Raw genomic sequence first — 27,547 nt, 5'->3', positions numbered from 1 at the left:
TTGGCAAGACAAATTATTTCTTAATGTCAGTTGAGCTTATTTCAAATGAGATAACGTATCTTTACCAGGTTGGGTTCAGCACATTTTTTGTCTCTTCAACTCATTTATCTAATTCAGTCATCTTGATTATAGCCTCATGGACCTTCATTTTCAGAGGAAGAATTTTGTAACAAACAGCCTACACAACATGCTGATTACTGAACAGTTAATTCTAATTAACTTGGCTATGGCAAGAGAATTTTGATAAAGTCCTAGAATGCAAATATATTTTGGTTATCCCGGACCAACGTCTATAAAATAAAAACTCACAGCAAAGTCTCCAGATGAGACATCAGAGTGATAGAAATCTAATTTAAAGAAACAAATGAGCAAATTAAAATCACAAATAATTTATTCTTCCTTTAGAGTTGATGGAGTACAGTTTTAAATAGCAATGAAGTACACAGTGGTGGAAAATTGGCACAGAACCTACAAGCATTTCATTCATAATAATGCTCCTCATGCGTTATCTGTTCAAACCTTGATGTGCATTTTCTACTGATCAACTTTAAGCTTAAAAAAAAAAAAAGTTCTCCCTTTAAAAACAATGGACAAATTGAAAATTTTGATTTTCGTGTATGTTTTGCTCATTCAAATACTATGTATTACAATTGCTTTCTCCCTGTTAAAACATCATGGCCAACTGTGAAAAAAATATTATTTTATCCCTGGGCTAATTTTATTTTTAAGTTACGTCCTTCATAAAGGTTGCCAAGAAGTCCTGAATGCATGTATTCTTGCACAACAGAATATCCCTTCACATATCTGAACTACAGTCACAGGATGGTCTCAAAACCAATTTGCCTACTACGCTATTGATCAGCGGGCTGCTCTATCTCACATGCAACATTATAAGCATCAATGCAGTTCACAACAAAATTTGGCATTTACCTCACCAGCAGGTTTATATGTGATAATCTAAAACATACCTTGGTCTCATATTAACTAGTAAGAAAAATGGATACACACAAAAAATGCCCCCTTTCTAAAGGTATTAATTCCCAGTTAAGAAAGTTTAGATAGAGGTTTACAAATTCTTCTATGCTAGTTTGTTACATACAAATTATCCAACTAAAGGTTAAAATACACTACACAAATACAGTTTGACCTGTCTTCAGTATTAGTTTTTTTAATTCTTTGCATATTCAAACCAGGTAAAATTAACATTGTCATGTTCTTTGTTACTGCAATTAGAAAGGGATTACAGCTTGGTTTATGTTAAGCTGTGACAAAACAACCTACAGTTTCAACAATTTTTCTGGGTGCTAAACCATGTTGCAAAAAATTGTCAAACTACGTTAGAAACCATCTTTACAAAAATGCTTCACTCAGAAAAATTGGAAAGCTTAAAAAATTAATTCTTTGCACAAGACTATATCATACTGTTCTTGATTACCTTCCTGTTTAGGTAACTGGGATTCAATTCTTTGTACACGAGCCTATCGGTAATGTACAGTATACTATGTCTTTATTCACCTTTATTATACACCATTTTGAGACCAACACAATCAAGCATTTACCATGCCCCCATCCATATTAATAGCAGATTTTTGATCCTGCCCAGTGAGTAGTGTACTGTCTTGCATATTCATCACATGAAAAACGTAATATACAAAATATTGCTGCTGTAAAAAGTGTACATTTCCCCCTTCCCCTTACAAAAGAATCTGTGGAAAAAATATTAAATTCCCATAACCTTCATAAACATACAAAGCTTTTCACGCCTTTCAGTCTGTAACAGTCTGTTTGATGCACAGTTCCGAACTCAATGAAAACTGGTTATGTCAATGCATTTTCTGTCCAATATTGCCATCTAGAGTATAGATGTGAAATCAGAGTTTTTGAGAGGCTACAGCCTTTTATAACTAGCCCATAAAGACTGGATATTGTAAAACAGCCATTTATCCACAATATTTTTCCAAAAGCTAGATGGAATGGGAGATTCTCTTCACAGGGAGATGTCCACAGTGCTGAGGAGACAATATGGCTGCTAATAGATACTGGAATGTAAGTACTTTTTCACTGCTGATAGTTTCCATATTGCCCCTAAAAGATAAATTTAAAAATATGATTAGATAATGATTTTTTTATATATAGTAAAAGTTGAAACAAGGCAGTATCCAAAAAAGTCATGCCACTAAGAATCCAACACACTTGAAAACATTCATTTTTATTCATATACATGGGACAGTGTTTCATCTCAGAAGTTCTCTAAATTAGTCTGTAAATTACACTGCTGATTATATGTTTATGGCCTGGAGTTTAATTCTGTCTGAACAATTTTTCTTGAATTGGTATTGGTAATTAATAAAAGATTAAATAAAAGAGATTAAAAATTTAAAACAGATTATGGTAAAACTGTCTCTAACAAAGAATACAATAGAACGGTTGAATACTAAACTGGAATTTGAGCAGCACTGAAAGAATTAAATTACATACAAAAGCACAGAAATTCAAAGTTAAGGTATCCACTCAGCCTTTAACTCATAAGTACTGTCCACATATTTTCAGAGCACCATAGAATAGACTAACACATGTAGTTCAAAAATCTGTGTGATCCAAGGCACATCTAGGCAACCATTAAGATGTAGATGGCCAACTTGTCCTATGGGAATCATAGAATTGCAGGACTAGGTTTTATCTAGACCATCCCTGACAGGTATTTGTCTAACCTGCTTTTAAAAATCACCAATGATGGAGATTCCACAACCTCCCTGGGCAATTTATTCCAGTGCTTAAGCACCCTGAGAGTTAGGAAGTTTTTCCTAATGTCCAACCTAAACTGCCCTTGCTGCAGTTTAAGCTCATTGCTTCTTGTCCTACCCTCAGAGGTTAAGGAGAACAATTTTTCTCCCTCCTCCTTGTAACACCCTTTTATGTACTTGAAAACTTATGTCCCCTCTCAAGGCAGGTCTACACCAGAAGCACTACACTGGCGCTGTGGGAAGACACTCTATGCCAACAGGAGAGCACTCTCCCATCAGCATAATTACTCCACCTGCACGAGAGGTGGAATCTACGTCAGCAGGAGAACATCTCCCACTGACACAGTGCTAGAGTGGACAGCGCTTAGTTCGCTGTAACCTGAGTCACTCGAGGGGGGTGTTTTTTTCACACCCCGGAACAATATAAATTACATCAACTTAAGCGGTAGCGTAGACCTGCCCTCAGTCTTCTCTTCTCCAGACTAAATAAACCCAATATTTTTCAATCTTCCCTCATAGGTCATGTTTTCTAGACCTTTAATCATTTTTGTTGCTCTTCTCTGGACTTTTTTGAATTTGTCCACATCTTTCCTGCAATGTGGTGCCCAGAACTGGACATAATACTCCAGTTGAGGCCTAATCAGCATGGAGTAGAGTGGAAAAATTATTTCTTGTGTCTTGCTTATAACAGCCCTGCTAATACATACTTAATCCACAGATTTGATGCATATGATGCATAGAAATACTGGCCTCATTACTCTCCTCCAATTCCTCTGATCTTTTCTGATATATCTGGGGTGAACGGCAAAGGTTGGAGCAGAGACATCAGTACATGCTTCTCATGATCATACATAGGCTCGCTGCAGGTACACAATGGGGTTCAGGATTTGCAGAAAACAAGGGGGCATGTTTGGGAATGACCACTCTACACAGCACAGTCACCCCTCAATCCCACCAAGGTAATGCAGCATAAAACACTTCTGATAATGCCAGCATTACCTTAGATTGTTTCTCTCACCATAAAGCACTGCTCACCCACAGGAGGTGGTTTTCAGGGCAGCTGCCAAAAATAGCACAGTTCCTAGGGGAGCAGTGCTACTGGGGAGAACAGGGAAAGTCTTCCACAAATGGATTCCCCTTGGAACTTGGATTATTCAAGAAACTGGAGGACTAGAACCTTTGCAGAGGGAGAGAAGTTATCCCTGGCCCACACCAGAATGATTTGTAAGAAATTCAGCAAATAAAAACTTCTTTTCCCCTCTGTTCCCCCTCACTCTCTCAAAGCATTTTTCTACGCCTACTTCTTGCATTTGGAACTATGGCCCTTCGTACACTAAACTATTTTTTAAGACTCGGGGCTAAAAAGTTGTTGCACTTCTCGAGTTTAACAAGGTTTTGTTGCTTTCCCCCGCCCCCTTTTAACATATGTGTGTACAGAGAGAAATCTGTTCTCCCTGAAGGTACTCTAACCACAGTTACTCATGGGAAATATGTTTTTCTTGTTCAAAGTCTAAATAGTCTTGTTCAAAGTTGCTTGTGGACAAATTATTAAGATTTTATTGTTAAAAAATCCTAGCTGTGTAGTAATATATATTCACTCATAATGTCCAGCTTCCTTATGCCCAGGAGAGTAAAGGCCTCTATTTTAATAAAGTTTACAATATAACATTCAGAGAGATACTAGGCAACATTTGCTGTTTTGTAGCTTGTAACACATAAAGGAGAAAATCCTCTGCTCTATGTCTAATCTTAATAACTAGGCACATGTACAAGGAACAGAGAGGAAGAAATCAATTCTCCCTTCTCCATGGCCATTAAACAGCTGCTGAGCCACTCTGGTCCAATGGCTGGAATAGCCTCTACAGGCTCTTACTCAGTTTCCTGGGGATCCTCAGGCTCTGCCCTCCCCGTACACTGCCATGCCGGGAACCAGTACAAACTGAGGATTCCAGTCTGCATGGGTCCCTCCCAACAACTACGCAGCAAAATTACACTGCTTGGGCAGGCTAGTTGCCCTTTGTAGCTGCCAAGAAGGGTGGCTGGATTTGCCCCTAAGGGAATGCTTTAAAAAAAAAAAAAAAGAAAAGAAAAAAAAGGCATTCAGCCACGTTCAATATAGAGCAATAATAAAATGTGACCCTGCAAGATGCTTAGTACCCTCAACTTCCACTGAAGTCACTCTCATCACTAGGCTAAAATGATTCACATTAATTTTGATACAGTGGTGAGCTGTTTATAACACAGTAGCTTTGCAAAGTTTAGTATTGTCTGGCCAAATCAGAAAAGAATGATATAGACTAATCAACTCTCCCAGCTGCATGTGAATAATTCCAATGGAAATAAAAAGCAATGAGAGTTACATATATCCATCCAGGGGAGACAATACCCCAACATTCATTAATAAAACAGTAAAATTAACACACAAGAATTAGTAGATTTTACTAAACAAAGTTGTACCTGGTCATATCCATAAGGCCTCTGTTGTGGTGGCTGTGGTGGTCCAGGCTGTGTGGGCCTATAAGCTGCATACTGCTGGCCTTGCCCTTGTGGATAGTTAGGATACTGAGGTCCTGGACCACTCTGTGAAGGACCTGCAAATCATTAAGACAAATAAAAAAAGGGAGGGGTGAAGAAAAGAATGGTAAAAATATTGCATTGTGCAACTAGGAACACACCAAGGAAATACCACCATTACTTAACAAGCTTAAAGTAGGTAACCACATACATACGGCAAATACAGAGAGTTACATTCTTTGGTGCCTGCCACTGGATCCCCTGAAGACCAGACAGAGCCATAAAGTTCTACAACTGGTGAAGGGGTGCTTGCTCTTACACAAACAGGCAGATCTGTTTCTGGAGCAAAATGTGACTTGCGTAGACAGCAATTTGATTCAGTGCTGACAAGTGCACATTTTACCTAATCACTGAGCAGCCATCAGATGGTAACAAATTTGGTAACTTTGGATCTGTGAGAGGTTCAAAGTGATGATCTAGAGGATAAAATCTCCATATTCCATTACCATTCTCTTCAGGCATCACATCCACCTGAACTATGCTGCCTCAGTTCTCTGTGCTTCTCCTGGTGTGGGACAGAGCCTTGAGGATTCATAATAATTACTGGGACGCTGACTGCAAATAATTGATTTTTTGCGAATTAATGAGTAAGCAGATAAATATTAAGTAAAGCACGGATACTACATCCCAAAATGTACTTTGTTCATCTCACAAACGTAGTTCAGTTTTATTTATGATAATTCTTTACAGTTTACTAGTAAATGTTCATAAGAGATTTTGTAAAAAAGAATTAAATATATTAATTTAAGACGTCATTATCTACTTAAGAAACTAATCGAAAAGTGAGCTAGTTTGGGTGTGCAAATCATGGTGTGTGTGTGGATAAGCAGTTCTATCATATTTGTTTCACCTCTTTCTTCTAATGTTTTTATTCTGAACCCCAGATTTTCAAAATGAGTGTATGGAAAAAATGAGTCAAATTTGTCAGATTTTATTTATTTGCTTTTTTAATGCTCTGGGTACACACGAGAATATTTCAAAACTATAACACTCCAGTCCCAACTTCAAAAAGAAACTCTCCCAAATCTAACTAGATCCTTTACAAAGCACTACCACGAACCCAACTAGGTCAGATCTGAAACTAGTATTTACACGCACAATCATGACTGCATACACAATCTCACATACAAATTATGGAACTGGTTTTCACGGTCAATTTTTGAGAGGATGTTTATTTTAAGATGAATGTGTAACTTTTTACAGTACGAAAGCAAGGACAATTTAAAATGTGTAGTATGCTCTGTTCTGATTCAAAATCTGCAGAAAAAAAACACATGCACTCTGTGCTCCTTGTTATGAATCCAAGCGGTTAACAGTCCTAACAATAATAATGTGGTTTTCCAATGCTACCATACATTAGTGTGGGGAAATTCTTAGTACTAGCACAAAATTATCTCTTAAGACTACAGCTGTGCAAGTATTTTTTGTTACAGTAGTGGTACAAATATCATCAGAGAAAGCAAGAACTTAATGATCCAAGCTCAACTCTAGTACATAAATGTTAGGTGAGAGTCTATGCTGAGTGTCTAAGAGGTGCAACACAGAACTGGAAGCCCAGCAGCACAGGGAATTAAGACGGCTTTATGGGGTTAAGATAGCTATTTTTGTGCTCTCCTGATCCTAGGCTCCTGTATGGACTGGAAAGGCCCTCAGTATAACTTAGCTCTGGGACCGGCCTAAGTTACATATACCTCTCCTATGGGCCGCAACACAGTCTAGAACCTCTGCAGTGCTATGTGCTGCCCCAATATCCCCCTCCTGGCCACAGCTCCACCCCCTCAGGAAGCTGTATTCTGCAATTTCTGTGCTGGGGGACTCCTCCCCCAGCTGAATACAGGGATTTTAGGGCCCCTTTATATTGGTCCAGCCATTTCACCCACCATAAAGGGGCTTAAGCAGAGATGAGGATCTCACTCATAGTCTTCCTTGTGAGAACTAGCTTGTTGTCAGCTACTTACCATAACCCTGCTGTTGTCCTGGATAACCTTGCTGGCCTGTGTACTGCTGCTGTTGTGGAGGGTAACCCTGCTGCTGAGGAGGTCCTTGATATGCATCTTGCTGCTGACCATACTGCGAGTTTCCTGCAAAACGGTTGCAAGAAAAAAAAACAATTAAAGATGTTTACTACACTTCTATTTCTCTCTAAGATGGACAGCCAACAACACATGAACAAAATGAAAATGCAATCTTGATTTCAAAAACTTAATAAAACAAAGAAAACTCAAACCAAAAAGAAGGAATTCGGCCAAACAAACTGCAGTTAAAGCCAAGTTTGCAAGGTTGAACTGCAGCTTTTTCAGCATCTCTGCCAAACAACCAGTATATTTACTGGAACATCACAGTCATAAGATCATGACTATGCTAAATAAAATAAAAAAAGACAAAATTAAAGACATCTACGAGAGCACAGACTAGCTACACAAGATCAGCAAGCTGTTTCCTAATGGCACTATATTTATATATATATACATATATATATACATATACACACACACACACACACAAAAAAAAATATATATACACAAGTGAACCAATGGATTTATGTTTAAATAAAAAATTTCCATTGGAAAAAAAAGTTCTCTAACAGTGTTTTAGTCATTTTACTGTTGTTAGAAATGGCAAATTATGGTTATATATTTTAGATGTTTGCAAGAAATTATTTTGAATGCTTCAAGTTCCCTGCAATTTTCAAGACAGCCAGCAACTAGTATTCTACAAGAGCTTTGCATGGGTATAAATTGTTTTGTGCACGAATTTTCGTTCCCATAGGTGGTGGGGGAGGGAAGGGAATGTATGTGCGTATGTGTGTGAAGGTATATAGATACCTCCTTCGTAGTAATGTTGTGAGGAATCCTCATAAGGCCTATCGTAGCCTTGTTCAGGATACGACGGTTGCTGATAACCGTAATCATTATGACCTACATCAATTCGACAAGAGACAGGAAGAAACGTTAATGGCCTCTGAGTGAAAACCCTAAAAATATTTCATCTTTCAGAAAAATCAAAAAAAAAGTCAACTGGAAATACATAAAAAAGATTTTTCAATTGTATTAGCCAAAGATTTACCAATATGATTTCCTTTCATATTGAATTAACATGTGACAGGGAACAAAAGCTTAATGCACTAGTTTTAGCAACATCATAGGCAGGGATGGTCTTAACCTTCTGATAATCTTTGTTGGTGGGAAAAAGTACTTTATCTTTTATTTTAAAAAAATGAAAGCATTTAGGCCTTTCACATGTAAATAACCTGAATTAAATTAGAATGAACAAAGGACGCAATTATCATACTTTGTCTAACACCTGTTTGGCTGATCTCCAATTCAAAAGCATATGCTAAAAGTAGTGTGAAATATAACAAAGCTCAATGAAGTTATGAATCACATATTTTTATAGCAAATTTTGCTCAGAAGTGTCAAAAGAAAAACTTCTCAAGGCTGATTTTTTCCCCCACAAACATCATTCCTAGCAATCTTAAGACGACATTTTCCCTGGAGAATCTCATTCATCAGCACAATCATTAAAAAAGAAGCTTCAATTTCAGAGGCTATGGGTCCCTCTGGCTTAGGAACCAAAACATGAGAAAAATACCCTACCTGTTTGTTGTTTTAAGACCCAATATATTTCTCCTGCAGATTACTAAAATGTACTACCATCATAGTGTCCTCTTGCGAAACTCAAGTCATGAGAACAAGCTTTCATTTTGTTAAAATTTTAGCACAAATTTTATCAAAGTGCCTAAATAAGGCAGAGAGCAAGAAGTTCTAAAAATAAATGGTCTTTGGTACAAATGAAGAACTAAACACAAACGTCTTAAAAACTGACTCTGACGCTCCTACATCATTATTAGTATACATTTTTATAGATTATTATTTTAACATATCCACTGCTGTTTAACAATAATACTTGCTGAAGTTAACAGAATATGGTGGATCCTTGTAAATTCATCTGTACTGATAATGTTCAACTGAATGCATTAAATGCATTAAATGCATGAATTACCTTTAACTATTTGAAAGTTATGCAGCTAACTCTTTTTTGGACAGAGTAAATGAGATCATGTGTATAACACAATATAAGTTCCAGAACTAAGACTGTATGATATGATTTAACATAGCTTGTGAAATATCTTTGAATGTACACAAATGAAAATCAGATGCCCACGCCTATATACAATAGCTTTAGCCCTGGCTAAAATATTGATTTTTAAAAATTAAAACTTTAAATTCAAATAAATAATTCATTTCAATAAGTGTTTACAAATTTTGCTCTGAAAAGCTGATAGGATTTGAGGTTTATTGAGCTATGAATGTTTTTAAAATTGTTACTATTACCATGTTCCTTGGACTTCGCAAAACACACCATTAAGTGGCAAGCAGGCTATCACAATAGCTATGAGTCAGCCAGTATTTTTCCACAAATACAGTTTGTTCACCCAACCTCTCCCTAAGCAAAACCAAAACAAATTAAAAAAGGAACCCCATCTTCTAACTTACAGTATAATCCTGATTCCCCTTGTTCAAATACACTATATACAGATCTCTTACTTCAAAGAGGAAAAAGGACTGATTTGTGTAATGTTAATGTAGAGTCTGATCTGAAGGCATTGAGGGAATTCCACAGGACCATGCCTTTCAACAAACAAGCTCCTCAGGGCTGGGACTATCTTATGCCTTTATCAAGCAGTATGTATGCTTAAGGCCCACACCACAGCAGCAACAAAACATTTGTGCAATTTGTTCTTAAAATCAAAAATAAATTATGTTATAGGATAAGATCATAAAAAAACAAAACATTATGCTTATAAGCAAGTTTTTTTATTTCTGTATTCTAGCTATAAAAATATATACTCTGTCTCTTTGTACACATACAGTATCATAAAGCAGATGTATAACATGACTGCTTTAATTCAGATCAGTTATTATACATACACAGAAGAACCCTCCATACTTGTAGCTAAATGAGAGGATTCTCATTATAGAATATGAAAGCCAATATTAGGGTGTCAAAATAAAAGTATTACAAATGATGTACTTTGAGCAAGCTGTAAAATTAGTTCTCTTTAGCATCTTAAATTATAGTAACAATTCTGAATTTAGAAGCTTTTATAAATACAAGATCTGTTATGGTGATCAGTTACTAACTATTTTCACCCCATTCTATAGTTTTTGAGTAGCTGTCTACATTGATATTGGGCAGGTATAGAAAATGGGAAAGTTAACATTATGAGAGATTACCATCAGGGTAATATTGCTGGTTCATGCCTTCTGGAGGACCTTGTCCACCATGACTGTATTGGTCCCCATAATAGTCTTCCTGGCCTGAGTACTGCTGTGGTGGGCCTGAAAAACCACAACCAGTCAATACATAAGTATCTTGTTTTTTCTGTTAACAAGCTTGCTAATTTCTGGTTTTAGTATGAGAAATGTTTCTCAAATGTACTCCCCACCCACGCTGTTGCATTTCAGACAACATATTTCATCTACTTGCTTGGCTGCACTAGACTCCATAGCATATACAGTAGAACCTCAGAGTTACGAACACCTCAAGAATGGAGGTTGTTCGTAACTCTGAACAAAACATTATGGTTCTTTCAAACGTTTACAACTGAACATTGACTTAATACAGCTTTGAAACTTTACTATGCAGAAGAAAAATGCTGCTTTCCCTTTATTTTTTAGTAGTTTAATGTTTAACACAGTAGTGTACCGTATTTGGCTCTGCTGCTATCTGATTGTGTACTTCTGGTTCTAATTGACCTGTGTGATTGACTGGTCAGTTCGTAACTCTGAGGTTCTACTGTATGTGACTCTAGCTCAGAGTTCATTTTAAGAACACATGTAAAACAGCAACAGCACTAAGCTATGCATCAAGAAAAATACAGACTATCTTTTAAAGAGGACTGCAGTTAAGAAAAAAATTACAAGACTGTGGAATATAATTATATTTTCTCTCACTTTCCTCTAGTGGTTGAGCAATTTTAGAACCAAATGGGTTATTTAATTATTTTCCAAACATATCAAACTTTTGTGACAACAAACTGAATTCTACTTCTTCATACAGCAGGTTCTCTGGGGTGTAAACTCTTTGGACACTCTTTTTATTCAGAAATGAGCTTGAAACAAAAGAGATATAAATTTCAAAATTCATGTCCAAACTAGTAGCTTTTCTGCTGCAAGAGCTACGTTTAAGAAGGAGGAAAAAATATACTGGAGACAAAGAAACCTGAAATTGTGCACATAGCAATTTCGTTCAAATATGATGTAGACAAAAAACTATTTACAAAAATTGCCAAGATCGTTATTTAAACTAATCTGAGAAGTTCAATGTAGAGTCTTACCTTGCTGTGGTGGCCTATACGGAGGAATCTGTCTCTGACTCATCATGTGATTTCCTTGGTTAACTTGGCCCATCATTCCCATTGGTGGCTGCTGGCCCTGGTAATGTTGCCCACCTCCCTGTGGCATACTATATTGCTGGGAAGGAGGTGGCTGCTGGTGCATCATTGGACCTGTAGAGGGGGGAAAAAAGCAACTATAATGTCTTTTCTAAATCGTGATCTGTATTAAAATACTTTAAAACAACGTAACAAATCAAATCTTAAACTATTAATAACCAAATCCACACATATATGTCAAAAGCAGTACCATCTAGCATTGCTTAATTCTGGAGTTATGCAAGCTGAGGTAATTAATTCAGTCACGAATTTACAGAACAGAACTTCTCCAAAAGGATGAAGATGGTTGCAAGAAGGTGTTACAGCTTTTTAAAAACAAAACAAAACAATGGGCATGTTGTATTTTTCATTCCTATTTTCCTCATGCTCAAAGTTAATGGAACCATTTCCACTCCATTTCCATTCTGGATCAGACCAAAGGTCCATCTAGCCAAAATCTTGTCTTCAGACACTGGCCAATGCCAGATGCTTGAAAGGGAATGAATAGAACAGCGAAATCATCAAGTGATCCATCCCATAATCCAGTCCCAGCAACTGGCAGTCAGAGGCTAGGGAAACCCAGAGCATGGGGAGGCATCATTGAAATTCATGGACCTACCCTTCATGAAATTATTTAAGTCTTTTTAATCCAATTATAGCTCTGGCCTTCATAACAACCCTTGGCAACAAATTCCACAGGTTGACTGTGCATTGTATGAAATACTTCCTTTTGTTTGTTTTAAACTTGCTGCCTATTAATTTCATCGGGTGACCTCTGGTTCTTGTATGAAGTGAAGAGGTAAATACATTTCCTTATTCACTTTCTCCACACCATTCATGATTTTATAAATCTCTATCATATCTCCCCCTTAGTTGTCTCTTTTCCAAGCTGAATAGTCCAAGTCTTTTTAATCTTTCCTTATATGGAAGCTGTTCCATACCCTTAATCCTTTTTGCTGCCCTTCTCTGCACCTTTTCCATTTCTAATGTACCTTTTTTTTAGATTGGGGCAACCAGAACTGCACAGAGGACTCAAGGGGTGGGTGTACCATGGATTTATATAGTGGCATAATATTTTCTGTCTTATTATCTATCCCATTCCTAATGCTTCCTAACATTCTGTTAGCATTTTTGACTGCCACTGCACACTGAGCAGATGTTTTCAGAGAACTATCCACAATGACTCCAAGATCTCTTTCTTGAGTGGTAACAGCTAATTTAGACCCCATCATACTGTATGTATAATTGGGATGTTTTCTAACGTGCATTACTTTGCATTTATCACCACTGAATTTAATCTGCAAGAAATGCATAATTCTCATGCAACTGTAACTACAGAGGTCACTTTGTTCCTACTACAATATTCTCAGATTAAAACTACACTGCAGTTAAGATTGGAAGTACACATCAGTAATTACATATATTTTTTTAAATGTATGTTACTTAGATTAAAAGCTGTCTAGAGCCAGGATAGTATTTTCGTTACATGTCTAGCCCAATGGGGTTCTAGTCCATGACTGGGCCACCAAGGCACTACCACAATACAAATAAATAATAAAAAGTTTAATTATCCTAAAACAAAAGCATTATAAACTCAGAAAATTCAGAGACAAGGCTAAATTTATAACAGCATTCAAACAACCTTAACTCTGCCCTGTACTGACAACCATATGATGTGATTATAGATTAGATTAAACTACTTTTTAAAGAAATATTAGAATCCCTTCTCCCTTCATGGTGTCATCACAGGGAGGTTAAGGTATCAGATTTCACTAAATCTTAACAAGAGGTAAAATGTGAAGAGTCTACGTTATTCCACTATTAAGATCATTAGGGCAAGAAAAGTCCAACAAGGTGCTAAATTGTTTGTATGTCTGTTTCTTTTCTAAATCCTGATCTGTATTAAAATCCTTTAAAACAGCATAACAAATCAAAACTTAAACTATTAAAAATAATTTTTTCTTTTCTTTTTTTTAAATGGTCAGGTGCTAAACTAGGAGCAGAAAGTATCATAGCAGAAATTTAATGGCAGAAAACTAGCTAAAAGCAGCCAATTTTGAGGATAGACTTATAAGAGGAATATTACATGGTAACATTCAAGAAAGTTAAATCAAATTAACTGAAGGTGTGATTGTAAAGTGCATTAAACCTCTGTATGCACGCTCTCATTCAGAAGTGGACAGACTTCAGTTTAGTTTAAACAAATTGTAATTAAATTAATTAAGAGCACAGTAAGAGGGAGGCTGTTCTAAGTGTGTTAGTGGGGGAGGTAGCCAAAAAGTTCTCAACAAGAGGAGGCAAAAAAGCAGCATTAAGGAGAAAACAGATGTTCCACATTTTCTTTTGAAGATAATATAGGCCATTAATTAAGACCACAGAATTAAAAATCCTGCTTCTGTTCTCTAGTATGACAATTTCTATGTTCCAATTTTAAAGTACTGAATAAAAGTGTTAAAATGAAGATGCTGAAATTATTTTTCACTTAACTGAAATTGTATTTCATATTCTGGATTTTCCAAACAATTGGACAATTCAGACCATTCCACTTGACTACAGCTCTGTCTGAAAGTACTGAGAACAAGAACAGTCTTAAAGAAATAAAAACTAGTTGCCATAACATTCCTAGATCTCAGGAAAGCTTGTTAATTAACAATATTAATATTAGTCACAATACAATGTGATAAAATGTGTTGGCTCCCCATGGTGCAATGTAGAGGTTTCCTATTTGCTTTTTAAATTAGAACTTCATTAATGCTTTGTAAAGCCACAATGAGAATCCACTACTCTGCATCAGCCTAACTGTGTATTATGTTAATAACAAAGCACTTGGCTTCTTTCCAGTTTGATCCAAGTCTCCTTTATAAGGATGGCACCAAGAAGATGAACCATGAGTTCTATCAGTTTCCAGAATGGAACCATTTCATGCAGCAGGTTGGGGAGGTGTAGTTTTTGTTTGTTTTTTAGAAGGGTTGGAGGGTGGGGTCCAGTAGTGGTTTTTTTTTTGTTTGTTTTTCGGTTACAGTTTTATGCCATATTTAGTTTCATACTTAGAATACAAAACTGAATAAGACTATAACAAAAAAACAACCCCCACTCTGCAAAAAACAAACTAAAATATTAGATGACAGGACTCCCTTTTTGATCTGGTTTGTTGTTGTTATTGTTATTAATGATTTATTTACAGCCCATCTGATGGTTTGCTGCTCTAGAACATATTCCAATGACTGTGAATTGTTCATTTTGGAAGAGAGGCCCAGAATGGGAATGTCTGTGAGGACTACTGCTGACAGAGGAAGAAGATTGCAGGAGAGTTCCATTAGTATGTTATACGTTAATTCTCAACTATAGGAAAACTTGAGAATTTTTGAAGGAATAGTTAAAGATGCAGTCATGCTGAAGTTTACTGCCACCCAATGCTGAAATGGTCTCATCTATAGTTGCAGATAAGAGGTTACATCATGGAAGAGGCCACAAGATTCCTCTGTGTAAAGCAAATCACGCTTATCTTTGCGGGCTCACTTTCAGGAAAAGTATGTCTTCGCAAATGTCCACAAATCTTTCCCCTGGAGGGAAAGACATGGCTTTTATTGAGTCCAGGGTAGCTTTAACAAATATTATTATCTGAGTGGAAAACAGGGTAAATATTCTGCAGTTTATACTCCAGTGACAGAGCCAGAAGAGTACCCCGAAGTTACCTACTACAGGACTGGCCCAACAAAGAAAATAACAGAACGCCACTAGCCGTCACCTTCAGCCCCCAACTAAAACCTCTCCAGAGCATCATCAAGGATCTACAACCTATCCTGAAGGACGACCCATCACTCTCACAGATCTTGGGAGACAGGCCAGTCCTTGCTTACAGACAGCCCCCCAACCTGAAGCAAATACTCATCGGCAACCACACAACAAAAACACTAACCCAGGAACTATCCTTGCAACAAAGCCCGTTGCCAACTCTGTCCACATATCTATTCAGGGACACCATCATAGGGCCTAATCACATCAGCCACACTATCACAGCCTCGTTCACCTGCACAGCTACCAATGTGATATATGCCATCATGTGCCAGCAATGCCCCTCTGCCATGTACATTGGGCAAACCGGACAGTCTCTACGTAAAAGAATAAATGGACACAAATCAGATGTCAAGAATTATAACATTCAAAAACCAGTCGGAGAACACATCAATCTCTCTGGTCACTCGATTAAAGACCTAAAAGTCACAATTCTTCAACAAAAAAACTTCAAAAACAGACTCCAACGAGAGACTGCTGACTTGGAATTAATTTGCAAACTGGACACCATTAAATTAGGCTTGAATACAGACTGGGAGTGAATGTGTCATTACATAAAGTAAAACTATTTCCCCATGTTTATTTCCCCCCCTACCGTTCCTCACACATTCTTGTCAACTGCTGGACATGGCCCACCTTGATTATCATTACAAGAGGTTTTTTTTCTCTCCTGCTAGTAATAGCTCACCTTACCTGATCACTCTCGTTACAGTGTGTACGGTAACACCCATTGTTTCATGTCCTCTGTGTATATACAATCTTCCCACTGTATTTTCCACTGCATGCATCCGATGAAGTGAGCTGTAGCTCACGAAAGCTTAAGCTCAAATAAATTAGTTAATCTCTAAGGTGCCACAAGTACTCCTTTAAAATAAAGAGTACTTGGTCACAAAGCTGGAACTGACAGCTAGCTATGATGGGCTGATAACTGGTGAGAAGAATTCCTATAACACAGGAGCTCTGCAGGAGCTGCTGCAGCATTTAGGAACCCCAATGAAGCATACAACATTTAACTGCTAATGTCTTCTAGGATCTTGGCAGCTTAGAAACTCCACAGGTGACTGGAAGCCCAGACAAATGATAAACAGACAAAACTTCATACCTTTTGCAAGCCTTGCTCATGTTACAGGGAAAACTTAAAAGATTCTTCAGCAGGATCTCTAACCCTTTAATATGCCAAGGGAGCAATCTGTTATTCCTAATAAACCAGAAATATCTTTCCAATATGTATCACTAATTGAAAAATAGCAGAAGGAACTGACGCTTTACAAGGCCTTCACCTTGCAAACTAGATTTGAAGTTTCTAGGCCTCCTCATTTTTGAGAGGACATTTAAGAAACTAAAATAATAATTTGCCAGATGGGCAAAACACCTAATATTTCTAATTCAAAGCAGTTCAACTATTTAAACCTTTGCATTTGACAAGTAAGACGTGGCATCTGTTGAAAGCAGACTCTGTTCACAATCAGCCATGCCTTTATTTCGTCAAGGTATAATTCCTATAGGTAACTACCCTTTAAAACCATCTGAAATTGAAGTCAGTATAAAATGAAATGCATAAGTTTAAGATGTTGCGTTTTTTTTTTTTACTTATGAATTCCAAATGGTTGGGTCTTGGTTATATTTGAGACTGTCTTGCCTTGTGTGTTCCACCATGGCAATAGCAATCAGCACAGGTGTTCAAACTAACAGCCCTCTGTTTAAATGGGAAGGGGCTGGTAGCAGGGCATTCAGAGTGAAGGGTCCTCAACAACTGAAATCACTTCTTCCCTAGTGCCTGAACTGTGTGACAATCAGCACCCTATGTTAGGCTCATTTATCTTTCCAAAAAGAAAAGGAGTACTTGTGGCACCTTAGAGACTAACCAATTTATTTGAGCATAAGCTTTCGTGAGCTACAGCTCACTTTATCGGATGCATACTGTGGAAAGTATAGAAGATCTTTATATACACACAAAGCATGAAAAAAATGGGTGTTTACCACTACAAAAGGTTTTCTCTCCCCCCACCCCACTCTCCTGCTGGTAATAGCTTATCTAAAGTGATCTCTCTCCTTACAATGTGTATGATAATCAAGTTGGGCCATTTCCAGCACAAATCCAGGTTTTCTCCCCCACCCCACAAATCCACTCTCCTGTTGGTAATAGCTTATCTAAAGTGATCACTCTCCTTACAATGTGCCACAAGTACTCCTTTTCTTTTTGCGAATACAGACTAACACGGCTGTTACTCTGAAATTTATCTTTCCAGTCTTTTACTGACTGGGTAGGAGACTGCTGTTTAGGATTTTGGAGTATACGGAAAAGGAGAAGTTTGCTTCACTGGAGTTAGTGGTGTTTGTGATCTCTTACATATTTGTTTGTAACTACTGTACAGTGGCCAGAAGTCTGGAAGGATATTTTATATATTTAAATAAATAAAAATGTCTTTAAAATCTTACCATCAGGTTCAGCAAACAGTCCTGCAATGAGCCCTCAACAACTGGAAAGGCAAACATGACATCCAGAGCTATACTTCGGCTGTTTAACTGGGTAGACAACATGTGTCTAACGTTTAGTATATGGAGACTAGTGAGTCAGAGATACTTGGCTCACATCTCAGCTTGGGCAGGGGAATGGGGTCTACCAAAGTGGTCTGCAGAGGGACATGAAAAACAGGATTCCTGAGAAGGCTGTGTTATTTATTTTGTCCTTTTTTGTTAAAACATAGAATCATAGAATATCAGGGTTGGAAGGGACCTCAGGAGGTCATCTAGTCCAACCCCCTGCTCAGAGCAGGACCGATCCCCAATTAAATCAAAGTACTTGAGTTCGATAGTTTGTCACCATAATGCAGGAAGGTCAATTCTGTTCAATCTACATAAGGAAGTCGTTTCTAAGTAACTAGAGACTTCGGTTTGTTGAAAAATTCTGCTTACAGCAGTCTCCAGATAGCAAAAATGTCTTGTTAAAATTGGCAAAATATCTTATTCGATATACTGTACCAATAAACTTGTAGGATTTTATACCAAAAAAAAAAAAGGGGGAGGGGGGAGACAAAGGGTTTTTGTTCCACATTCGCTCAGCCACTTTACATTCCCATATTCTTCATAAAGGTTGGCTAATATTCCTTGCTGTTTTCTCAGAGTGGTACAACAGCTTCAATATGAGAGTCACCTGTGGAACTTATTAACACTCATTTTCCAAAACCCAAGACGACTAAAATTTTCAGTTGTAACAGGACTGACCTTGTAAAATAATCTTGTGAAGGCACTAGATTTTCATGCAAGGCATTCCTTCAGCAGGTGTCTTATAAATTAGTGCAAGTCAATGATTAATACAGTGGATACTGATAACAAATCACATTACTGGACTTGTTGCCATACTAAAAAGTTTTTTCATTCCTATCCTACTAATACCATCACTCAAATGATAACTTCTGTATGACTTCATACTAGTAACTGCGTACACAGAAAAAGTGTTAAAAAAAATATTAATGTTGCAGATTCAGCACTCAAAAGTTAGCAAGTGCCATAATTAAAGGTTACCTATATGCAGCCTTAATTTAGCCCCTGAGCATATGCATCCCCTTTTAATTACATGATCACATGCATTTTTCCACAAGACCACTTCCTCATTCAGTGCACAGGATGGACAGTACTCACTGAACAAGCAGCTATACCATAATACAAGGGTGGCCAACGTGTGGCTCCAGAGCCACATGCAGCTCTTCGAAGTTAATATGCGGCTCCTTGTATAGGCACCGACTCTGGGGCTGGAGCTATAGGTGCCAACCTTCCAATGTGCCGGGGGGTGCTCACTGCTCAACCCCTGGCTCAGCCACAGGCCCTGCCCCCACCCACCCCTTCCTGCCCCCTCCCCTGAGCCTGCCCTGCCCTCGTTCCTCCCCCTCTCCCCAGCACACCACAAAACAGCTGATTGGGAGGTGCAGGGAGGGAGAGGGAGGCGCTGATCAACAGGGCTGCCAGTGGGTGGGAGGCGCTGGGAGCAGGGGGAGCTAATGGGGGGCTGCTGACATATTACTGTGGCTCTTTGGCAATGTACATTGGTAAATTCTGGCTCCTTCTCAGGTTCAGGGTGGCCACCCCAGCCATAATATTTTATCATCATAGTTCAGTGTGTGGCTCATGCCTTATTTCCACCACATTATTCAAACCCTGCCCTGAAGACTGAATTATTAATTTCTTCATGAGTTTTTCTATGGAACACATTACTTATATAGTATCTGACCCTTTCACAAACATTAATGAGTTTATTTTCACAACATCCCTGAGGTGAGATGGTATTATTATCTCAATTTTGCAGATACTAGGGGACAGAGGCATGGAGTGATTAAAGTCAAAAATATCCACTAATTTTGGGTGCTCTATTTCATAGATTCCACAGCCAGAAGGGACCATTGTGATAATCTAGTCTGACCTCCAACATAACACAAGCCACAGAACTCCCGATTTAATGCTTGTTTGAACTAGTGCTTATCTTTTGAAAAGCATCCAATCTTGATCTTAAAGTTGCCAGTAATAAAGAATCCACCACAACCCTTGGTAAGTTGTTCCAATAGTTTTTTATCCTCACTCTTAAAAATGTGTGCCTTATTTCCGGTCTGAATTTGTGTACCTTCAACTTCCAGACACTGGATCTTGTTATAACTTTGTCTGCTAGACTGAAGAACCAGTTATCAAAATTTTTCCCCCCCATGTAGGTATCAAATGTGATCAAGTCACTCCTTAACCTTCTGTCTGTTAATAGATTGAGTGCCTTAAGTTTATAAGGCATGTTTTCTAATCCTTTATTCATTCTTATGGCTCTTCTCTGAACCCGCTCCAATTTATCAATATCCTTCTTGAACTGTGGACATCAGAAATGAACACAGTATTCCAGTAGCAGTTGCGCTGATGTGAAATACAGAGGTAATATAACCTCCGTAATCCTACTTCAGAAATTGAATTAGCTCTTTTGATCACAGCATTGCACTGGGAGTCCCTGTCCAGCTGACAGAGCCTCCATCCTGTAAGTATGGCCTACCTTCTTTTTTCCTAGATGTACAACTTTACATTTGGCCATATTAAAAAGCATATATGGTTTACTTGTTCCCAGCTTAACACACAATCCAGATTGCTTTGGATCAGTGGCATGTCCTCTTCATTTTTTTACCATTCCCCCAAATCTTTGTGTCATCTACAAAACTTCATCAGTGATGATTTTGTGTTTTCTTCAAGGTCACTGATAAAATGTTAAACAGCGTAGGCCCCGAATCGCTCCCTGAAGGACTCCTCTAGAAACACACATGCTTGATGATTCCCTGTTTACAATTACATTTTGAGAACTGTCAGACAGACAGTTTAAAATCCATTTAATGTGTGACCTGTTGATCATTTCTAGTTTTTTAATCAAAACATTATGTGGTATGAAGTCAAAATCTAAGTATATTACATCAATACATTTATCCTTATGAATCAAACTTGTAATCTCATCAAAAAAAGATACCAAGTTAATTGGAGAGGATCTATTTTCCATAAAACCATGTTGATTTGCATTAATTATATTTCCCTCTTTTAATTCTTTATTAATCTAATCCCATATTAGCTGTTTCGTTATGCTGCCTGGGATCAATGTCAGAGTGACAGGCCTATAATTAACCAAAGTCATCCCATTTACCCTTTTTCAATATTGTTTCAACATTTGCTTTCTTCATCTTCTGTAAATTCCCCAATTTTCCAAGAGTTAACCAAAATCAACATTAACTGTCTAGAGAGTTCCATGGCCAGCTGTGTGATACTAGCAGTGTTACCAGCTCCACCAGTATAATTGTCTCAGCAACAGTTCCTGCTCCACAGTGAAGCAAAGTAATGATTTCTTTAGATGCTGCTCCATCCTCTCTTTGAAAATCCATTAAAGTACTAACAACAAAAAAAATGAGGAGTACTCGTGGCACCTTAGAGACTAACAAATTTATCTGGGCATAAGCTTTCGTGGGCTAAAACGCACTTCATCGGATACTTGCAGTGGAAAATACAGTAGGAACATACACATACACAGAGAACATGAAAAAATGGGTGTTGCCATTCCAACTGTAACGAGACTAATCAATTAAGGTGGGCTATTATCAGCTGGAGAAAAAAAAAACTTTTGTAGTGATAATCAGGATGGCCCATTTCAAAGAGTTGACAGGTGTGAGTAACAGTAAGGGGAAAAGTAGCATGGGGAAATAGTTTTTAGTGAGTGTAATGACTCATCCACTCCCAGTCTTTATTCAAGGCTAATTTAATGATGTCCAGTTTGCAGATTAATTCCAGTTCTGCTGTTTCTTGTTGGAGTCTGTTTCTGAAGTTTTTTTGTTGGAGAATTGCGACATTTAGGTCTGTAATTGAGTGTCCAGGGAGGCTGAAGTGTTCTCCAACTGGTTTTTGAATGTTATAATTCTTGACATCTGATTTGTGTCCATTTATTCTTTTATGTAAAGACTGTACGGTTTAGCCAATCTACATGGCAGGGGGCATTGCTGGCACATGATGGCATATATCACATTGGCAGATGTGCAGGTGAACGAGGCTGTGATAGTGTGGCTGATGTGATTAGGTCCTATGATGGTGTCCCTTGAATAGATATGTGGACACAGTTGGCAACGGGCTTTGTTGCAAGGATAGGTTCCTGGGTTAGTGTTTTTGTTGTGCGGTTGCTGGCGAGTATTTGCTTCAGGTTGGGGGGCTGTCTGCAAGTGAGGACTGGCCTGTCTCCCAAGATCTGTGAGAGTGAGGGATCGTCCCCAGGATAGGTTGTAGATCTTTGATGATGTGCTTGTGAGGTTTTAGTTGGGGGCTGAAGGTGATGGCTAGTGGTGTTCTGTTATTTTCTTTGTTGGGCCTGTCCTGTAGTAGGTGACTTCTGGGAACTCTTCTGGCTCTGTCAATCTGTTTCTTCACTTCAGCAGGTGGGTATTGTAGTTGTAAGAATGCTTGATAGAGATCTTGTAGATGTTTGTCTCTGTCTGAGGGGTTGGAGCAAAGGCGGTTGTATCTTAGAGCTTGGCTGTAGACAATGGATCGTGTGGTGTGGTCTGGATGAAAGCTGGAGGCATGTAGGTAAGTATAGCGGTCAGTAGGTTTCCAGTATAGGGTGGTGTTTATGTGACCATCGCCTATTAGCACTGTAGTGTCCAGAAAGTGGATCTCTTGTGTGGACTGGTCCAGGCTGAGGTTAATGGTGAGATGGAAATTGTTGAAATCATGGTGGAATTCCTCAAGGGCTTTTTTCCATGGGTCCAGATGATGAAGATGTCATCAGTGTAGCGCAAGTAGAGTAGGGGCGTCTCGTCCCCTAACGAGACGCCCCACTCTACTCTGAAGTTGATCGGTTACTTACAAAATACACCGATTTTTGCAGACATTTAGTTTAATTCTTTCCCTGTATTTACTTCTACCTACATCATTTACTTTCCTTATTAAGAGTCAAGTCTTCATAATTAAGGTATTTCAGCTGCAGTATGCCCAATACTTTTCTAAAATGATTCACAAATGTTATAAAAAAAATGCTCCCAGACCCACTGCCTAACAAACACACAAAATTTAACAACTTACAGCCAAAGGTATATTTGCTCCGATTTGCAATCACAGCCATGTACTTTTTCTTAACTACCAGATTTCTTAGAGCTGTGTAACTACAACTGTGGTTAATCTCAGAATCATCAGTTTTCTTGCTTTTGCTAACAGTAACCAAACTCGTGGTTGGACTGTCTTCTGTACTAACACTGACTGGATCTTCCTGTTGATTTGAACCTCTAGCTGACCTAATAAAAATAAAAAGGATTCCTTCACGGACAGACAGACAGATGTGCAACAAAACATGGAACAAAAGACAATATTGGAAAGAAAAACTCAATCTCAATTCACACTACAGTATTATGTATATTAGTAACCAAAGAGAAACTCTGCCAAAATAAAAAACATTTTCTCTCACAGCAGATGAAGTAAAGGGAGCCCCACACATATTCTTTAGTTGACTTGTTTGACATACAATCCAGATAGATAGATAACAAACATGTTTTAATTACTGCATTTACATTTTGGATTCCATAGTTTGGCTTTTAGAGGACAGTGTATTCAAATCAAATGCAGTAAGACTTTACAACCAGCAAGCGGTGTTCTGCCCTGTCTGTTAAGAGCATGTGTGTGAATACATAGCATAGAGACAAGTTAATAGTTTTGTCCATTGTGGTAGTATGATATTTTTATACTGCAGTGTATTTGGCACTAACACAAGGACCACACCGCCAACAGGATAGAGCATCTCTGCTGTTTATTCTGGATAAATATCTTCGATACAGAATTAATTCTGAATTGTTACTTTATGCATAAAGACATCATCAGAAAATACTATGTAGAAACAGATTTTGTCTGGGACTGAAATTCTATTCCTAATACAAAAGAAACAGGTATTCCAAATTAAAAACATATGTGTGATAGAGAACAGAGATACATATGTATACATAATATTAGATAGTCTCCTATATATGTTTACTGGGACTATCTAATCTTAATTACTCAATTAATCCATGAGATTGAAGAGTGATTTGTGTATCAATACTTAAAAAGAAAAATGTATTGTTTTACCACAGTAAATTTCTACAGGAGATACACACAGCAATGTAGTAACTCTCTTATATCACGATCTTCACTAAATGCAGAATGTTACATAAATAACACTACAAAAAAGACATAGGTTCCCTTCAGATCTGACAAAAGCAGATATTTCCAGTGGTTCACACTATGTCTGAATGTGGCCCAATGACTGAAAACAATTAAGTGACTAAAAGGCAGGAGAAGAGACAAAGGGTGGGATCCACAAAGGTACTTAGGTGCCTCATGCCCATTTTTAGGACCATTGCGATCCAGAAAACTCCAGCTCCGCTGCTGTCTAACTTCATAAGTGCTTAAACTCACTTGGCACCTAAGCTTTTGCCTCTGGACATGAGAACTGGAGCCTCACTCCTGAGCACCTATCTCCTCCACAACTGCCCACTCTAGGCAACCAGATGCCTATCTCCCACCTAAGAGTGAGAATAATTCACAAACCAGAAAGACAGGCGTTCAGCCATCTAAGCTTAAAGAAGGGGCCCTATTCATTAGGTAGCATCTGAGCACATCTACTGGATCAGCCCCCTCAGGCTAGTTTACACAATATAGCCTAGGGGAAAGGGGAAGAGAAAGAAAAGGAGGACCTCCCTTATAACCTTTAGCCAAGTGGACAGGGTATTCACCCAAGATGTGGGAGAACCCCCAGTTCAAGACCCCGTCCTCATGAAGGGGTGAAGGAATTCAAACAGGGACTGGCCACCTCTCAAGTGAGTACTCTAACCACTAGGATACAGAATCATTCTAACTCTATCTCTGGCTCAATTAATATTTAACTATTCAATGTTTCATTGAAGTGGACCAACTTCAACAGGAGAAATTGAGGGACACCCATATCAGACCATTTCCACAGCCTATCGGTTAGGGCACTCAACTGATAGATGATCGACCCAGTTCAAATTACTTCTCCTCCTCAGGCGCCTATCTCCAAGAAAGGAAAGGGGCTTAGCATACACCGCTCTGGTCAGCATCTCCCATGGGCTACCTTAGGCAGTTCCCCAGCTAGCGTGCTGGCTTTTGTGGATCATGTTCTTAGGTGCCTACTTCTCCCCATTCATTGTTTAGGTAGTCTTTGTGCCTAACTCAACCTTTGTGGACCCCAGTGGTTCTAATGATTTTCTAGGTGCCTAAAAGTTAGGTGCTGTGGTGCTCAGCATTGCTACACCTAAGTCCCCTCATGGATCCCACCCAAAGATCCTTAGGGACAGAAAGATAAATATATTTAGAGAAGGAAACACTTTAACTTGGAATAAAGGCTTTTTTCCACCTTTAAAGGCTTACGTAAGAGGCCTCGTTTTCTAGGTGACTCCCACTTAATAGGAATTAAATTTCATTTACCTTGGTTTGGTTGCATGTTTATATTTGGTCTGGGGCCATAGTTGCTCATGGGCTGTCCTTGGCTCAGAGTCATCTGATTCTGCACTGGCATGCTTTGTGAAGATGGCACTGAGTGATTATAACCGCCCATGGACCCATGGCTACTTGAAGACATGTTCATGGAACTGTTTGTCATACTGAGTTGATTAGGCCCAGGTCCTTGCATAGGCATATGGTTAGGTCCTTTGGAAAGAAAAAACATGTTACGTTAAGTACCATTAAACAATCAACAGCAGTCACACTCAGTCACAACACTAATTATATTATGTACTTTTATTAAATCAGGGGGTTGGCTTATGATTTCTTGACCGGATTAAATCATAAAACAGAGTTTGCAATTGTCATTAAGTTTAGTTCCATTATGACTTTACATTATCTCTTATAGAGTAGCTGAAACTTTTAAAATAAAAGTTGCAAACCATCATTCAGCCTTTCTTAAATCCATACTCTGTACAAAGCTTGCCTTTTAGCACTTAGCTCACATACACCTAGATTTCAACACCCCCCTTATTTATCAGTGCAACAGTAGGTTCAAGAGCCTGGCTCTACAGATTTTAATGTATTCATACTAGTCAACCTAGATATTCTTTTGAAACTGGTATTTAATACTTGGGAAATAATAACAAGTACTGAACTTCAGACAGTGCAAAGAAACACACCCCCCCCACACACATAATTATAACCATATTTAACATTAGGTTCTAACATCAACTACAGCCAAAAGCTTACAAATATATTTACAGATTACAGAAAAAAACAGTTAACCTCTCACCATTGCTCCCAGTGAAGACCCAAAGGATGAACAACCTGGTCACACACCCATATGGCCAGTTATACCTCTTCACCCTTTACTCCTCCCTTCCTGGCAAGACAGGTTGGAGTTTGATTGATCTCTTGATTATACCCACTCTCAATGGATATTTTAAAAAAAGAGTATAAGCATGACTGCTTGATAAACTATCTATTCTTTTAGCTGGGAGATGTGAATTGAAGCCCCTTTTCCGTCAATATGAATATCAGCTGTTCACATACTAAATATTTATTTTTTTGTAACTGGAAATTGCTTCTATAAAAGGAATTTTTTTTTTTGCCTCTCTATGGTGGCAGTGGAATACAATTTTATTTTGTACAGCTTTTTTCATATAGGCTTTATCCCCAAAAACTTTACACAGTATTAAATAATATAGTTATAAAGTTAAAATGAAAAAATAAAAGCAGAGAGAGAAAATCAGGCAAGGGAGAAAATTTTCTGATCAGATATGAGGGTCGAGAAGGTAGTGAAATCAGGAAGGCTTATGTAAATGACAGACATCCTAAGAGGGAAGTACTATATGACATGCGGTACCTCAAAGTACCCCCTGTAACCCTCATATTCATCATTTGTGTATGGTTGTGATATTTCATACAAAGCATGCCATGTAAGACACCATATGAAAGGTCATGATCTGCTGAAACCCACTCTTCTGTCAAAATATGTATATTGTTAATGTGTGTGATATTATGAGATTTTTCTTTATGGTTGTTATTGAAATATGTTTTGAGTTTGGAAGTCGCCCATTGCTAGCTCTCCAGTGATAGCAAAGGAGGTGATCCACACACAGAAAAGCGTTAAACAACCATTGATCAGCAGAGGAGTTGTAAACAAGACATTTACAATTCTGTAACAGAGGTGCATAAGCACTACACAATGGGAATTGCTCAACTCTATGACTCAGTTGCACAAGACCACACCAGGTGAACTGCTCAACTCTGTGACTCAGCAAGGCCCACCAGGACATTTAGGCCAGTATTTTTCAGGCACATGGACAGAGTATAAGATAAGGGGCAGTGGCATCATGCAATTACCTCTCTCCTCCCCCACCTACGCTGAAGGCAACAATGCTGGGAAGACAAAGACTTGAACTGAAGAGACTGGTCCCAGGCTGAGAAGGAAAGTCAGCCTGTGTATTAAGAACTATAACCTACCTGCAACATCCAGTAGGGTGAGAAAAGC

General features: G+C 38.2%; 1 protein-coding gene across 6 annotated transcripts in view; it reads right to left on the bottom strand.

The window, feature by feature from the left end:
• Window positions 1–373: 373 nt before the first annotated feature.
• SS18 (SS18 subunit of BAF chromatin remodeling complex) overlaps window positions 374–27,547 on the bottom strand; it is a 63,503-nt gene continuing 36,329 nt past the window's right edge. For 3 of the 6 annotated variants that reach the window (XM_073331344.2, XM_078851538.1, XM_073331349.1), the window contains 7 exons: window positions 25,516–25,737; window positions 11,659–11,829; window positions 10,556–10,660; window positions 8,144–8,236; window positions 7,277–7,399; window positions 5,202–5,335; window positions 374–2,085 (listed from right to left, as the gene is read on the bottom strand). In XM_073331344.2, coding sequence (XP_073187445.1) covers window positions 2,059–2,085; window positions 5,202–5,335; window positions 7,277–7,399; window positions 8,144–8,236; window positions 10,556–10,660; window positions 11,659–11,829; window positions 25,516–25,737 — 875 coding nt within the window. In that variant the 3' untranslated portion in view covers window positions 374–2,058. The remainder of the gene's footprint in view (window positions 2,086–5,201; window positions 5,336–7,276; window positions 7,400–8,143; window positions 8,237–10,555; window positions 10,661–11,658; window positions 11,830–25,515; window positions 25,738–27,547) is intronic. The other 3 variants (XM_073331345.2, XM_073331346.2, XM_073331348.1) reach the window with 3 other exon arrangements.

Source organism: Lepidochelys kempii, chromosome 2, assembly GCF_965140285.1.
Source record: "Lepidochelys kempii isolate rLepKem1 chromosome 2, rLepKem1.hap1, whole genome shotgun sequence".
Lineage (NCBI taxonomy): Eukaryota > Metazoa > Chordata > Testudines > Cheloniidae > Lepidochelys > Lepidochelys kempii.
Note: the sequence above shows the minus strand (reverse complement) of the source record. Positions and strands in the feature narration are given on the sequence as shown.